The 17,116-nt window shown below is 40.7% G+C and overlaps 1 protein-coding gene across 2 annotated transcripts in view; it reads right to left on the reverse strand.

The window, feature by feature from the left end:
- BRSK2 (BR serine/threonine kinase 2) overlaps window positions 1–17,116 on the reverse strand; it is a gene marked incomplete at its 5' end in the record, with an annotated part of 323,574 nt that overhangs the window by 67,274 nt on the left and 239,184 nt on the right. For both annotated transcript variants that reach the window (XM_080619064.1, XM_080619063.1), the window contains 3 exons: window positions 2,471–2,617; window positions 5,517–5,585; window positions 6,489–6,522. In XM_080619064.1, coding sequence (XP_080475190.1) covers window positions 2,471–2,617; window positions 5,517–5,585; window positions 6,489–6,522 — 250 coding nt within the window. The remainder of the gene's footprint in view (window positions 1–2,470; window positions 2,618–5,516; window positions 5,586–6,488; window positions 6,523–17,116) is intronic.

The raw sequence follows: 17,116 nt of genomic DNA on the forward strand, positions 1-17,116 counted from the left end.
ATCCTTTTCTCCATTAAACCTCCCAAGCTCAAACACTGAAGCCGAATTATGACAGTCAAATGTGAATGCTAGTTCTGTTTTTGTTGATCATTTTAACAGATGGACTGGGGAAGGTGTGGGTGTGCTGTGAAATGGCAATTACTGCAGGGAGGGAAGTGCAGTTGGGTGAAAAGGAAAAGAGATACAAATAATAATAATAAAGAAAAAAAGGAAAAAAGCAGAGAAGGGAAGAATGAAAGAAAAAAATTCTAGTGACCTTGCATTTCATTGTATTTTTGTGCTCAGTAATATTAACAGCTACATCTGTACGTGTTGTACCCAAGCCACAATTTCGCTCACATCTTTGTAAAAATATCAAACAGATTCAAGTGAGATATTTTCTAGGAATAGAGGCTTCCATATAAACCCATATTTATACCCTTTTTCTTAGGACACAGCTAAAATAGAATTCAGATCTCGCCTCAAAATGAACTAAGTATTCCTAGCTCCTGTGCAGTAAACAAAGAGCTCCCTTCTGCCTAGCAATCTCAGCAACCAGCACGCTAACAGCATAAAAGTGTGACGGCAGCAGGGATAGCAAACTGAGAACCTAAAATAATAAAAATAAGATTGCAGCTAATAACAAAGCCCTACCCGTTTTTCCTCCCAGCTCTCAGCTCTTGAATATGTATTATTTCAAATTCTTATTCATAATTTACTGGTTAATGCTTTTCAGTAACTATCAGACTTGATTTTTTTTGCCTCCCTAAGGAAATAAGAGCTTAATTTTGATAAAGAAAAGGAGGGGGGAGGTGTCGCTCTGGGACCTGGATTTACCTTAACTGTTTTCTCTCTTATGTGTGTACATTCTCTGCTCTATTGCACAATTCAAAATGCTTAGGGACTATGCTCTGCGTAAAAACTCAGAACAGTTTGAAGAAGATCTAACATCTGATGGTCTGCTCCTTGGTGTACTCAAACCATCTCAGTGATCTCTGTGAGGAGAAAAACCCAACAAAACCAGCAGAAGTAATGTTTACATTATGGAAAGGAAACTAAGCTAGAAAGGGACTCTGTGACTTTCCTGGCTCACATCTCTGGGTATAGCTCTAACCTTTGCAGCGTTCGTTCCATGAAAATACTTCAAAAAATATTCTTTCTTCCAAAATCAGTTTTAAAAAAAGACTCTTAAAGTGCTTAATATTTCTTTTCCCCAATCACTGCTACTTTATGTACTGCAAACATGATGACTACTGGGTTTGCAAAAGTAGGGATACAAGTAAGAGCATGAAGAACTTTTCACCTACATCACCAAACAGAGCATGTATTTCTTTCATTTCATAATGAATGAAAGAAAAACCCAGCTGCAGCTGTCAGGTAATACTGTAAAGAAAGTTGTGAAGGGAGTTTCAGCTGCAGACAGGTGTCTGCATCCCAAAAGTTCCATCACAGCTGGCACAGACTGATGCTGCTGTTAGCAATTTCAGCAGAGAGGACAACCAGCAATCTGAGAGTTTATTTATAAATATTTTAGCAGACTGAAGAACCAGGAGGAGTTTTAAATTTACATTTCTTTATACATACTCCTACTCAGAATCTGTGAGCCCAGTAAATCTGTATAAAATCATCACCACAGCCTGACAATAGGATTTACAAGGGCAATGTACCCATTAAGGCAGACGCCTCCACTGACAAGCAGGCAATCTTGCTTTCCAAAATGATTTTAATTGCTAATTTTTTTTTAATTCCCCCAAACATTAAACACAGTGTTAATGAAGGATACAACTACTATACAGTGCTCACCCTTGCAGCATCTCTATTGTAGTGATGGCATGTATCCTAGCTGCAAAGAGTCAGTGCCGAGTGCCAGGAGCTCAACACTGTGGACCTAATTGTGCTCAGGACCACAGGGCACAAGATGAAAGAGCATACAGGAAGACACTTGCTCTGAAGACTGCTTGAGGATAAGGCAGAGCAAATGCAGGATAGAATACAATGCAGGGTGCATGGCATGAAGTGAGAAGCCATCACTTTTGTCAGAAATGTAAGAAAGGCATACTCCATTTAATAGCAAAGCTTCAAATAACCGTCCTAAGTAACAATTTTGACCTTCAAACAGTTATATCATGTCCCTGACAAACTGCTGTACCAGGCAGGAGAGCCAGACAACTCAGGCAGACTTCAAAATGTGTTAATGGGTCAGTAGCACTGTGACGAAGCTATGAGGGATTTCCTCTAAATGCCCAGCGTTACACATGAAGGAGAATTATGAGCTAGAGAAGAGACACAAAGGTAATCTCCCCTCACAGTTCAAAAGAGAAGGTAACTAACTTCTTCCCAAAGACTTCACCAACTCCACTCATTCTTTGCTCTGGAAGAAACATGTAAGAGCAGCAGTAAATCAATGAGTTACCTTAGTTATTCAACCATAACTGCAACAAGGTGACAAATGAAGCCTTGCTCACATGATGCACAGCAAATGTCTTCTTACCGTGAGACGTTTCGAGGCATCCACTTCAATCATCCCCCGCAAAAGGTTCTGACAATCTGGGGGGATAAAATGTGGCATGTGGAACACCCCACGTTTCACCTTCTCCAACAGTTGCCGCAAGTTGTCGTCGTCGAAAGGCAGGGCACCCTGCAGTGATGTGACAGTGTGGATGGGGGAGATCAGCAAAAGCGAATTGGAAAGGGCAAAAGGAGAAAAGCCAGGATAAACATGGTGAGAGAATAAAAAAGAAGAAGTCAGATCATAATGAATTATTCTATACACGATAAAACCTTTTTATCCACTGAAAATAAATCATTTCTTAGTGCTGCAGTATTTTCTCCAACATAGGAAACAAAACTGAGGACATAGCTTTTTTATTGGACCTTTAATTAGAGGATGACTACTAGTATAAAACACAATACAAAATATGAAATTGTCTTTCCAGGCAAATTCACTGAAGATGCATGGATTCACTTAAATTCAGCTCAAGCTTTTGATCTGCTGGTATTCCTCCTGGGCATACTTTCACAGCAGCAATGTTTATCGTCTCCTTATTTTTAATCTTCCTGAGACACATTGAAAAGGAGGTGAACAGCATTTGAGAGACTTTCAGTAAAGAACACTCTTTCTGATGAGGCAGTGAAATGACACAGCTGAAAGAAATCCTAACCAACATTAGCCTTTGGAAGCAGCAGACGTTCTATCTGTTAAATATACCTCATCTAGTTCCATCCTGTGGTCAGGTCATCAGTTCCTATTGCTTCCCTACTGTACCTCACTTACATGAATGGCTTGAGGTTTTTTCAGCTGAAACTACATTTTGAATAGATCATCAGCTTGCCACAAAAAGCAGCAAAAGACCTATCCTTGCTGCAAGGATAAAAAGGAAAAAAAGAAGTTGAAATCTTTAGGATAACTCCACCAACTGAAGCTCATACCCTTTTATAGCAAGTCTGCACCTTCCTAGATATTCTCACTTCCTTTTTCACTGCTTAGTTCTAGTAGGTGCCGAGCTTCCTTGATTTCCAGGATGGATTGTGGGAAGCTGCAAGCTGTCAGCTGCTGTGATAATGAAGCTTTAAGTTGTCAGTTCTGGCACTGCTCTTACTACAGTGAGTAGTGCATCTGTATAAGCAATCGTGTGTCTATGGGTTACAGAGACAACAGCTCCATTTACAGAAGCCTCAGAAAGCCCACCTGATGGCAACTGTAACTGGGCACTATTTACTGTTGTTTGTTCATTCAAGCAGCCCTGAAGAGAGCCTACCTGTCTTCTGTAACCAACCTCCTGCTACCTACTTTTTTCCTAACCATTCCAGACTTCAAGGAAAATCAATTCTCATAGTTCAGTAGTTTGGCTAATGCAACTTAAGCCATGATGAAGTCAGTAAGGCTGCTTTGTGTCATTTCCTGAAAGCAACAACTACAGCTCTTTTATTACTACTACTTGCTATTATAGCTTGAGAATTTTTGTAGGGTTTGTCCTGACATAATTAACTGGAGAGCTCTGCACTCTCCATCAATAATAGCCTTATTTCAATCATTTTGCAAGCTTATGTGTATATGTAGGAACAGATGAAGTTGCAGCAACAGATACCGAATCTTGACAGAGAATCCTCCTGAAAATGAAAAGCCCGCTCATACAAATCCCATCCATCTTGACATGTTCTTACAAATTCAAGAAGTTCTGTTAAGAGCTCATTACACAGTTCTGTTTTATCAGCCATGAAAATAGCTGCCCAGGAGCAATAGGTGACCAGGTGCTATATAGTGAGATAAAATTCTTCCCTCAGAACATCAAGATAAAAAATCCAAAACTTCAAAAATATCAGTGAATTGTAATGAAGAAAAAGAAAAAAATGGTAAGCTCGGTTAAGGTGAATTAACGCATTATACTGAGATTACTTCAAGGTATTTTGACTTGAGACACTTAAAAAATATCAGCATATTTTTTGGAGGGGAAAAAAAAAAGCCTTTAACGTTTCCAAGTACTTTGAACAAAATTAATGTGGAAAATCTAACTCTGTGCATTGTAAAAGTGTTTTCATCAAAATAAAACACTAAAGTGAAGTAATCAGGTTTATTAATAAATGTACAAGGACATCCAAATTTGACTCCAGGCTTGTTATTTTTATAATTGTAGATGAGCATATTGAACTACTATAGATATAAAAAACTTCACACGCACATAAAACCTGTTCTCATACACAGTATTCAATCTGCACATGGTATATGCTTACATGAACATAAAACTATATTTTCCTACATTATACTATGGAAATTGATAACAAATGCCAAGCCTATCTGCCTTCAGCTGGACATCCAGTTGTTGCACTGTTTAGGAGAATTACATTACCACTTCAAATCAGAATAAATTCCACAGAGAATTGAAACTTTGATCGAAAGAAGGGTAAGTTACAAGATACCACATTTTGAATACTAAAGAAAGTATTACTGAGCCAGATGGAAACTAATTTAAACTTTGTACTACTGGCTCAGTTTTATATTTCCAAGTGTACTAAATTAAAATGTAGTTCAATACTTGCGTGAAACGAAATTGTTGCACTCAAATCTTCTCCTGATAAAACACTGCAGTTAATGTTAAGCATATACCTACTGAAACACATCTACAGCAGAAAAAAACAAACACTTCCCAAACCCAGCCACATTTTCATCTTGTGAAGGACAACTTATTTGACACTCTCTGTATCCTGGAGTCGTAACTGTGCACATCCTTTCCAGTCAAAATATGTGCTGCGATATCACAAGACAGCAGAGACCATTTATGGAGGTAAGGTTCTGATGCTTGTCTATGCTCTCCTGTGCAGGGCAGCAGCATTTCAGAGAAGCAGTGAAATATTCCTCATGCTTTTCCGCTGCGACTGATACAGAAATAAGAGGAAAGGATGCAACTGAGAGATACAAATATAGGGGAACTAAAAAAAAACCCATCTGTACACGATGTCAATAGAATCACCATTAAATACAGCAGCATTTTCAGATTTTTCTTTTCTTGTTAAAGTATGGTGCAAGGAAGATGACTCACCACTAGCAACGCAAATAAAATGACTCCACAGCTCCAGACGTCTGCTTTCCTTCCGTCATATTTTTCTCCCTGTGCAGCAATGACACAGAGGCTCAAAAGACTGCTTGCTAGTAAATGAATTAATTATCCTTGAAGAACAAAAGAAGGGAGAATGGGAAACCCCACATTTCAGTTCAGCAACCTGCTTCCCAAGGTGGCCTTCCCAGCTAGGAGGCCATGCCACAGCCCGTTAATTGAATTTTTATGAACATCAGTTTACAGTCTTATCTGGGATCTGCGAGAACAGGCTCAGAAGTGGGGAGCAGGGCAAGAACAGCTGACAACTCACAAATTATTAGACCTGGCACTTAAGCAGTGTCAGAGGTGCATTAAGGACTTCAAGAAGGTGTTTTTCTCTTCCCTGGTTCTTCAGGGAGCTTGTCATCAGTCACAGTATTTGTGAATTCAAGAGTACTGTCTGGACAGTCTCTTCTGTACTCTTCCTGCTTGGCTTTACATTAAAGATATGCTTTAAAAGAGGGGAATCTTGGTCACTGAAATCTTGGATACTTATTTTCAGAGGACAAAGGGAGAGTAGAGGGAAAGGATACATCATATCATCTAATGGAAACCAAAATTACTGACAGCCAACCCCGGTTCTTCTACTGAAATGACAGCTAGATCAGAGACAGGAAAGCATAGGGGACTGCATCCCTGGGTGGAAAGATCAAGTTAAATGAGGTTACTGTATTTCTGCTTCATCACACGATACAAAGGGTATTGTGAGAATAATACATAATCATTTCCCTCATACAGTCTATGTAGCTTGACTCAGGGCTGAGCCAAACAAACAAAACTGTAGTTACATTCTTTATGTCTCTTCCAATGCTGTCTGCCTTGAACAGACTTACTGTACAGAGGGTTTATCTGCATACTTGCAATGAGTGGTACTTTAAGAAATGCATTTATACACACTAATGTTAACCAACTTACCCGGATGACTTCAGGGCAAGCATAATGCGGAGATCTGAAACACAAAAGACAGTCAAATGAGCATGTTACAGCCTGGTATTTATGGATTACGTGCATTTCCATTTTGTTTAGCAGAATCATGATTGGCTTGCTTATACAGAAAGCAAGTGTGCAAAGACAGCACTTTTTTCCTTACCTCAATGAGAATTCATTTTTAAGAAACTCAATAAATGGTCAAGAACTATCGAAACTCAAAATTCTATGTCCCCACTATGAATTTCTTAAAAGCGAGGAAGGAAGAGAACACCAGGTGTATTCTGTGCCTATACGGAATTCCAGCCCTCAAATCCCACCCTTTAAGTTTGCCTTGCATCAAACTAGAAGGAAGGCCCATGCTGGATAGTCTCTTATAAGAAAAAAACAGAATAATATTTGCAGACCAACACATACATCCCAATATGTCTTGGACCTCTTCTGTTAAGATTGCTCTCAATTACTCCAACAGATATAAAAACTGCCAATACATGATTTCCACATGCTTTTCTTTACCCTTTAAAAAACTAAAAAGGATGGACAGTAGTACTATTACCTAGTGAGTTAATATATTCTTTTTGCATCCTTCTGCCCATACATCTCTGGTTTGATTCCTGGCTGAGAACTGTTAATTACTTCAGCTTGCCAAGTAATCATTTTAACTCTTAAAGATTATAGCCACGGCTATTTATTTTATAGCCTTCATTAAAGTAACTTGACAAGTAAAAGGGATGCAAACTGTCTGAGACCTGTGTGCAAATCATGCTATTGTTTATACTGACACCTCCCAGCAGTCCCTGAGCCTGCCTTCATTTGTGCATTTGTTTCCTGTGACAAACGCGATCATGGCTGGGCAATACCTGTCTCACAAAGTAATGAGCAAAACAGAAGCACAGTGAGGTTAGCTTTGTGCTAGGATGCTACATTATGCCCAGTGAGACAGCCCATTAATTGGATTTCTATACACACTACACTTATCTTACGGCAAAATATCATCCCATGGGCATGGAACTCCCTGATTTGGTATCACAGCTTTTGGCAGACAACGATAATAAACTCAGGGTACACTTGGGACTGCAGCTACCTTGACAGCAAAGTGTAAGCGAGGAGAGAGAAATACAGTTGATCTTTCCCAAATTTTAGGAAAGGTGGAATTCAGAAGTCTAATACAATATTTAATATATCACCACCAGCCTCCACCTCCCTCCTCCCTCCCCGCCGTTTAAGAGGTTATTACAGGTATTTCTAACCAGGTCTATCTGCTCAGTAGTGATCCCAAGTGTCTTAACTGAGACTGGATTTTAAAAACCTCAACTCAAGTGTTAAAACAGGTAACGAAAATCAGAGCCTTCCCTCAGAGAGGTGGCCAGAGTTGGCTCTTGGGAGACCAAAAAGAATGCACTTTTGCCTAGCAGGCAGGACAGATTCCTTGGGCTGTCACTGGCAGCCATATGGGCATGGACAAGGCTACTTAATGTTTTTAAAAGCTGCTGCTGGCCACAGTTTGAAAAAGGTTACCAGAACCTCATCATGAGTTTACTCTTCTGACTAAAACAAGAGCAATACCACCACAGCTTTCATACCTCACAAAAGCGTGTATGACTGAGTTAACTTGGATTTTTATAATGCTTTAACCTTTTAGGGCAAAAGCTTCTACAATATAACAGTGTGATGGCAAAAATAATAAAATAAAACTAAAGCAGGCAGTAATGTTAATAAAGTTGTTGCTTCTTGACTAAGTAGAGTGAGACACTGGATTGCTTAATATTATGTACGTGTTCCAACCCTGTAACGTATGTTGTTCCCTGTGAATCTGCTTCCTTATAGCAATCCAACAGCTACTCTACACCTGTTCTTTTTAATATCCCAAAGCCTTAAACACTAAACAGTCATGTCACTGGACTAATGCATGACTTTACAAGCTTTTAAAAGACAAGTTAAATTATTCTTGTGAGAATGCTTGACTAGTGGTGTTGTCTCTTCTTCATATCATAAAAATGGTGTATAGTATACAGACCATCCTTAAGGTACACAGAAATCAGAATTAAGGAGTAGCACCAGAATTTGGACTGCAACCCACATCTGGGCAAGCACAATTAACTGTCACTATTGCTAGATTGCTTAGACAGAACACAGAAAGAAAGCAGTACGGGAGCAGTAGCGAAGGTAGTAACGCAACTATAATTTGGAAAAAGTTCTTAGCAAAAAGAGCATAGGAATTATATCAGATCAGGGACATTCACTCAGCTGAGTCATCTCAGAATAGAAAGACCAGTTCTAACATGTGCTATATAACCAAGTCACATGAGGTTTATTGGAAAACATATCAGGTGGCAACAAAGGAGTGAAGACAGCATCTAGGTATCTGTGACTTAGCGTGTCTGAGTTTCTTAGTCTTGCATGCGTTTTAGCTTCAGTTAGGTATGATGCTACCATTGCCTTTCCTACAGAAGGTGAGTCACAAAAAAAAATAATGCATTAAATGGCTACTGCAGGTAGTGTTTGTGGCTGAGCAAAACCTCTCAAATCCTGCATGGTATCCCGTACAGTTCAGCATCATCCTTCAGCACAATACTTTTTTGGTAGCCATGCCAACTGCGGTCCACTGGAAGAGTCAGTATTTCAATTTGCAGGGTGCTTCTGAGTATTTATGTGTATATGATGACTCCAATAAAGATTTCAGAACTCTATGATTGTGGCTGCTGAGCAAACCAACTACCTTTACAGCTTCCTGTGCTAACATCCTTGAAAAGAAGAATGTAGATTTTGTGAAGAACCCAAGACAGGCGCATTACTATTTATGTGTCCCACTAGCAAATGCACTTAAAGCATTTACCTTCTTTGGGTCAGCTGGAGTGCAGTGGAATCTGCTAGGTTTCTTACAAAGCACCACTGAAATCCTACTAGTATCTGGGAGAATGGGTGGAGAAAATGCCATAATAAATCCTGTCAACAAGTTGGGTTGATTTGAGCATTCAACAGCTGCCCTTCAATTGCTCAGAAACCACAGGTTTTTTGGCATAGCCATTTGGAATTCTTGCCAGTACTCAGTAGCTGGTATCTGCAGCATTATCTTGGCTAAAAGCTCTAGGAGGAACCCTCTGGCCAGCCAGAATCCATAGAAAACTCATTTCCATGCTACCAATCACAGAGCAACTTCAACTGCTTTAAAGAGAAGACTCAAATTTAACCAAAAATCTATTTATCTTTCTACAGAGTCATGAATATTATCATTCGCTGCCTCTTCCCCTAAGCCACCTCCCCATCATTCAGCTACATTTCTGTGCAGCAAAAGCCACAATCTGCCCTTGATAACAAATAAGTATATCGCTCAGCAAGATCAAGAAGCAGTTGGTGCCTGCGGGTACTGCTGCAAAAAAAGCACCAATGTTGGCAGTATTTATTTCAAGGGTGATGTGGATTTTCCAAGGCTAGTCTGCCTGGGGCAGGAAGGGCTCTCTGAATGGTCATTCACAGCGATGACTCTAGGACACAGCAATCTTAAGGATCTTGGGGGACCTGAGCAAAGCATTCATGTAGGATTTCAACCAAAGGAAATAAGCCAGCGTGCAATGGTGAAATCCAGGACAACCTTGGACAGGTAAGTCAGGCATTCAGAAAGAAATGTATATATCCTCAATGCATCTATCTTCAGTTTCATCTGAGAAACTAGAAAAGTAGTTAGTGGTCTAAGCACATCAACATACAGTGCAGCTATAGTAGATCTGAGATAACCAGAGCCATACCTTCAGTGCAGATATGATGTGCCTGTGACCTATAGGTCTTACTATGTAGACAAGAGAGACCTGCATTGTGCACACACGAATCAACTGTCCATGTATGGTTTATCTGGGAATATACAGTAACTGCTTTTCCAGAAAAGCAGCTGGTTGATCAAGAAGCACAGGGAAAGCTGTGTGATCCTACTCCACTGTGTGACAAATCATGTGTTACACTGCCACTGGGTTCCCAGGTCCCAGCAAAGATGATTGTCCATGCCTATGTCCTCTGGTCCTATGCCTTGAGATGGTACTATCTGTGGAAGAATAGTGTCATTCTTTAGGCCTCACACCTAGAGGCAGAGTTTCTAAAGAGAATTTCTTATGCATTTCTTATGCATTAAGCTACCTTGATACAGGAGGTTGTAAAGGTGCAGTGAAAGTTGTCCCACATCTAGCTGTTTTTGCTGTTGCTCAAATGCTGGAGTTCCTCTTTCTTTACCCTCCCCTTTCTTCGCACTGTCTCCAAGCTGGCTTTCAGAAACAGGAACTACCCAGTAGTGCAAAAGGCTGCCTGTGCTTTCCCCCCATGCTGGATAGCAAAGGGCTGAGATGAAGAGAAACACCAGAGTAGCAAAATAGATAAAGGGAATTCTTCAGGAGAAGGACATATGTTAAAGCATCCTAAGTGGAGAAAGCAACAGCCACAGACCACACACAAAAGAAAGACAAGAAGAGAATGAAGAAATAGTTCCAGTAGCAGTTGGTAGTTAAGGCTGCAGTGAAGGCAGTAGCTCTATGTTACTGTAATTAAGGTAGTAGGTATTACAATAAGGCTGTAATTAAGGTAGTAGTTGTAGTTAAGGCTGAGTACTATTTTGCCATTAAAGCTTCAACTCAGTCATTTAGCTTTGTAGAAGAAAATTCAGCATCTAGCCCTCATCCATCTTACAGCTGTTTAGCCCTTAAGAGCAATTACATTTTTGGGGAATCTGCAAATCAGTTCATCAATTACTATATCAGCTCAAATTCTTAAGAGTTGGAACCTTTAAGAGATCTTCATTTAAAATATGAAACAGAACCTCTGTATGAAAAGGACAACAGATTGCAAAGTTAAGTATTCAAAAGTTAAGAATTGCTAAAATAAAGCTCGAAGAGGTTATACTGTACTCGGCAGGTAAGTCAAGGTGGGGTGGTGGATGTGTTGTCATATCCAGTGCGTCTGTTTTACTTGTGGCTGAAGTTAGAAAGTCTGTAGCAATGTGAGGAAAGTTGAGTGTCACGAAGGACAAGATTGCTGTAGAGGCAGTTGACATCCTAAAGAATCAAATTCTCTCCCTGCCCCTTCCACAGAATCGTTCTGTGAAAGAAAATAAACAGATGCCTTAAACTGAGACGTTCACAGGTAATTATGAATTGCAGGTTCCCTGGTTTGAAAATCACTGCGCAACACATCCAAACTTTGATGCACAAGCACGTGGAGTTTGATTTACAAATATTTATAAGCACACGGAGCAGCAGCTGCAGTCAGTAGGCACTCTGCTCTCCAAGTAAAAGACTATTATCAGGCACTGAGTAATCTGAGATATTAGGCCCCAGAGAAGCCAACTGCACACTCAAAATTGGTTGATAATCTTGAGTCTCATTTTGCAGAATCATGTGCCCTCACATAAATGGAGATAACCAGGTCAATGTGGCAAACATAATGTGAAAACATTGTAATTAATATTTGTAAACCTAAGATACTACGATGAAAATTCAAACTGCCATTCATAGCAAGGCTTGAATGCAATAGAGCAGAAATTATGAATGGATCCATAAAATGAATGATGAGGAAAAAATCAAACATCAAATAGCTGTTTATTAAAAAACCCTACACCATCCAAACACCAAATGAGTCAAAGATTTGTTGGAAAGAAGCTGTACAAGCTCGTAATTAATGGCCATATCCTAATGTGCATGATCTAAGTTAATGTTATATTGGCAATCTGAAGAATAGCATGCCTTAAATTCTCAGTGCTTGATTTTGCAGAATTAAAGCTCACTCATATACCTTGGTATGTATTATAAGTGAAGCTGGTATTACTGGTTATTAATAAGGTTGCCTGGTATTTCCCTTTATAATCCTCATTTTAAGTGTCTTATGACTTACCATCAATTTAAGAACAACAATTTTCCTTGCTTTTTGTCTGCCTCAGGCTGGCTTCATGTTTGTGTGTTGATGCATGTTGTGTATGGGCAAAAACATTTCCACTAAGTCTAACCTAAATTAATGTTTTTTTCTCCATAAAAAAGAAAAACTTCTAGTATCCTCAACTGCAAAGGGAAAACTTCAATTTCACTTGTTTGAAGGCTCTAGAAAAATTTACTCAAACTTCCACTAGAAAACTGCAGTTTGCATTTACCTGCAGAAACTCTATAGAGCATCAGGATCAAAATTCTAGCTGGACCAGTAACACTTCACAGAACAATTTTTCTACCTGAAGCTGATACCATGAGCTGCTGTGGCTGGGGTTATCATGAGATACCAAACTTTAAACCAAAGTGAGTTCAAAACCAATGGAAATAGATCTAGGACTGACAGGAACTGACTGGGACAACCAGGTAGGGGAAACTAGAGCTGTAACCTAGTGGAAAAGGACCTAGGATTTGGGAGCAAATATGGCGCAGAAATAACTGAGAGAAGTTTGCAAAACTAGAGTGCAAATTGTGGAGGAAGATGGGAATGGAACGCAGGCAATGGAAGCTCTTGATGAGATGGGGTAAAAAGTATTAATTCTGGCATCTCCAATTTCAAGAGCCTAAATTTGCAACCCTAACAATAACTGGATGCAGGACACTAGCATATGTTTAAAGCAATACGCCCAAGTTTCTTATAAAGGAGAAAAATATGCACAACATCACGTCTTGGCATTAAAATCAGAAATGGTGCTTGGACACTGAGGTGTGTGGCAACTGAACATTGCTCTTCTGAATTACCTGCTTATCACAGTTGTGCTGATACAACAAATACAGATGTAAGGGAATCAAGAGCTAGATGATCTCTGCTAGCATTTCTAACAAACACACAGTGCACCGGTTGTTATAAGTACCCTGAGCATAAAAAGAGCCAGTAATAGATCCAGGCAATCTGCGTGTCTGAAAAATGTTGCTGGGAACTGCTAGGGAGAGCTGAGAGTAGAGGAATCGACTATGCAGGGGTTGGAAGTTCCTGTTTTCCTCCATCATGCCACTGACAGTAGTGAGGTTTTCTACTCACTCTCAATAAAATCATAATCAGCATTGCTCTTCCCACATGCACATGGCTTTCTGGATCAGGCCAGGGGTTCCCTATGGAGTTACCAATATGGTGGAACTGTTGCACATAGTTAATTGTGGAGTTGTCAGCAGTGGTGTCAGTCTCCATACTGGCTGCCTCTGCAGAGACTGGAGTGAGCTACATTTACATGTCAGCTCTGTCCTGCTCTTGGTGGAATAGAGATTTGGAGGCACGCAGCACAGAGACTGCTGTGGCTTCTCTGTCACCTGGCAGCATGCAATAATCTCCACCCAGTAGGACTCAGTGTTTCAAAGCTGTGATGAGTGAAACAGAGAGAAGTGAAAAGATGGCAAAAATTTACTCTGCCAGGTTTCTGTAAAGAGCAATGGGAATTAGGAAAGATCTTTACAAATTCCCAAGAATTGCAAGTGACTCAACAGTATCATCTTTCAATCCTGTATTTTAGCCATAAGCCCTCTTAGTTCAAGAAAAAGGAACAAGGTACAGGGAATGCCCTAACCCTTCCTACTTTCCAAGACTCCTATAGAAATGACTGCAATTTATGTTCAGAGCAACATGTGCTCTGCAATGACGAGCTGAGATGGAGAACTGAAGCAAAGAAAGGTAATGCATCTTGTTCAAGACCACCCTGAATGCCTTCAGCAGAGACAGAAATCAAGGTCAGATCACCTCAGTCTCAGTCCTGAGGTTTAACTATAAGGCACTCGCTCTTCTTGCCTAGTGACAATTCAGGATGGATTGGACAATATCTACCATTCTGAAACACTGTGAATTGCTGTGAAAAGAGACAAGGGAGTGTCCCTGCATGCCATTGCCTGTAAAGAGGCGGAAGACTCATAGATCTAAAGTAGCAGAAGCAGCATCCTACCACATCTTCTGCTTCTTTCCTTATTTGCTGTTTGCTCACAGACTTCCCCTGTTCCTGCAGGAATGCAGAGACTCACTGTGTTACTTTGGCATTTCAAGGACCTCTCTCCATGACACCACCTTCTGTGCAATTTTTGCTGTAAGCAGAATTATTCCTGCAGACCCTACACACAGTTTCTCTTCCTTTCAAGGGTCCAAAGACATATGCTTAAAACTCTGGCTTACTCCTCTTTGCTGAGTATATGCAATATTTGTGCAATAAACATTTCCAGTAATGTAGATTCATTACAACAAAGGACCAATGTGCAGTCTGTCAGTGACAAATTATGTCAATGAAACAGCAAGTCCATCCTTACTTCCCTTTCCTACACAAACAACTGGATTGAACTTTTATTGTTTTCTCCAGGTAGCCATCAGTGCTACGGAAAACTGTGCAGATCTAAGGAGTAGCTCCCAGAAAACATGGACTCTGAGGTATGCAATACAGCATACTTAAGGCTACACGATTATCTTCATGAGGCCAGTCATCTGTGGTGACCTAAAGCCTACCCAAACTTTGGACTAAATTTAGCAGCTCACTTGTGACAGCAAAGACTTTTTGACTGCACTCTAACTGCTCTGTACTGACAAAGTTAGCTGCATCACACAGCTCAACCCCATCTGATCCTCCCACTCTGACTGACAGAAATACCTGGAGACTCCTTGCATGACTGTCACTGGAAATGTTACAGTTTCATCTCATTATCAGTGTTCACAGATAAAACCATTCTGGAAATTAACTTGTGGGTGTTTTGAGGAGCATCTTATTAAAGTTCAGTATCTCAGCCACGATTCACTCTGTTTTGTTCCCTTTCATGCTGGCTGAAAGTACCAACTACAAGGGTAGCTAAAACTGTTGCCTTGAAAAGCTCTGAGGTTGGTTACTGTATGTTCTCTGAGGGAAAGGGAGTCATAAGTAGATTCCCTTTCTTTGTGAACAGTGTGGCATATTGTTACATTTTCCTTCCTTCCTCCCTTCACCCCCCAAACCAGAGAGATCACAAGACACCAGTATCAGCCATGCTGGGCTCCATGCCAGGAGAATTAATGAAGTGGTGTAATAGCTCACATGGAGGCCTACTGATTGGCACCACACTTAAAATGCATCTGCAAGGCAGGAGATCATAGCATTGCTGCTGTGTTCTGTTTATTACAGGCACATCTCTTCCATTCCATTGATTTCTTTATTAGCACGTTTTAAGGTCGCAATATGGGGGCTGGCTCTGCTTGAAGCATGGAGGCTTGAATTCCAGCACAGCTTATGGAAAGGAAGTCTCCTTTTCAGACTAGACCTGGATGACACAGCCCGGTACTAACAAGAACAGGAACCCTATTGAAAGGTTCCTGAGGAGCTTGAAAAGTCCTGCAGGGCAATGCGAGATGGGGTTGGGTTTTATGCTTCCTCTTTTTTTTTGGGTTTTTTTTTTTTTCATGGAAGGAAGGGGGAAAATTTTATCTAGAGAGTGTAGAGGCTTTGGGGGACCTAATGCAGGGAGAACTTTTCTAATCTAGAGTGGAGGTTTGAGAGCAGCTGCAAGGAGCACATGTGCAGACTCATAGCTCCTTGCTTTTCATCTGCGCAGTTAAGAGGTCAAATCTTGACACAGATAGGAAGAAACAGGTGGGTCTCAGTGTACTCATCAATGAACATTCGATCACATCATGAACTTCAAATATATTTGCTATCCGTTATTCATGAGCTGGAAAGCAGAGCTGTGCAGCTCAAGACTAAGGCAGTGGCTGGGTTGTACAGGGGACCATGATGACTCCACGTGTACCCTGAATTGCTTTGGCACAGTCTGAAAAAACATGGACTGTAATCAGCTGAGGACAGGGCTGGGCTGGAGTCATTAGATTCACAAGACCAAAGGCCAGGAAGAGCAGGTCTGTATGGGAGGAGGTGGAAATCTACTGGTACTCTCTGTAACTCCAGTTGCTGAGCTCGCTGTTATAACAAATTCAGACACAGCTAAAAGCTGGTGTAGTGGTGCCAGCTCAATGCAGCTGCTGCCCTTCCTACAGTTCACTGCAGCTACCCTGCTGCACAGTCAACATGGCACCAAGCCATAGCTATGGGAGTGTAGAGTGGGGCATGGTCAAGTGGTGCCCTGGAAGCCATGGGGATGAGAGGGCATTGCCCCCAGAGATGACATCCTGTCCCTGGTCAGGCACCAGGGCTTTGCTCGGCTTTTGGACTGATGGCTGGCTCCCTCAGAAATTCCTAGAAAGCTCTTGATGGCAACTGAATTGCCATGGAAATGTTTTTAGATTGCCCCCGCAATATTCCTCCAAGCTGTCTCCTTTGTGCCTGCATTCATGCCCTGCTTGTAATTGCAAAGGACCCTGCTGCCTCCCTATCAATCCTGCCTGTCAATGCTTCGTATCAATGCTTTGTTTGGTGTGTGGAGCGTGAATAGGAAGAACTGCAAGCAGGCAGCCTCACACAAATTCCATTTCAGAACCCCAAGATCAATTTTTTTTCATCCTTAATATTTTTAAAGCTTCTTCTTAAAAGAGTTAACACTACTGTTTCCCCAAAATTATACAGCCAGTGAAAGCAAACACACACCAGTGTATGCAGATAAATCCAGACCTGAAAGGCTTGATTTCTATATCTATCTGCGACTCCTACAGAGGCCCTTTTTTCCCTGCAAAGCACTTAAACCCCCTTCTTTTATCTATCTCATACACTACATGCATCGTAGCAATTT

Source organism: Psittacula echo (assembly GCF_963264785.1).
Source record: "Psittacula echo genome assembly, chromosome: 5".
Lineage (NCBI taxonomy): Eukaryota > Metazoa > Chordata > Aves > Psittaciformes > Psittacidae > Psittacula > Psittacula echo.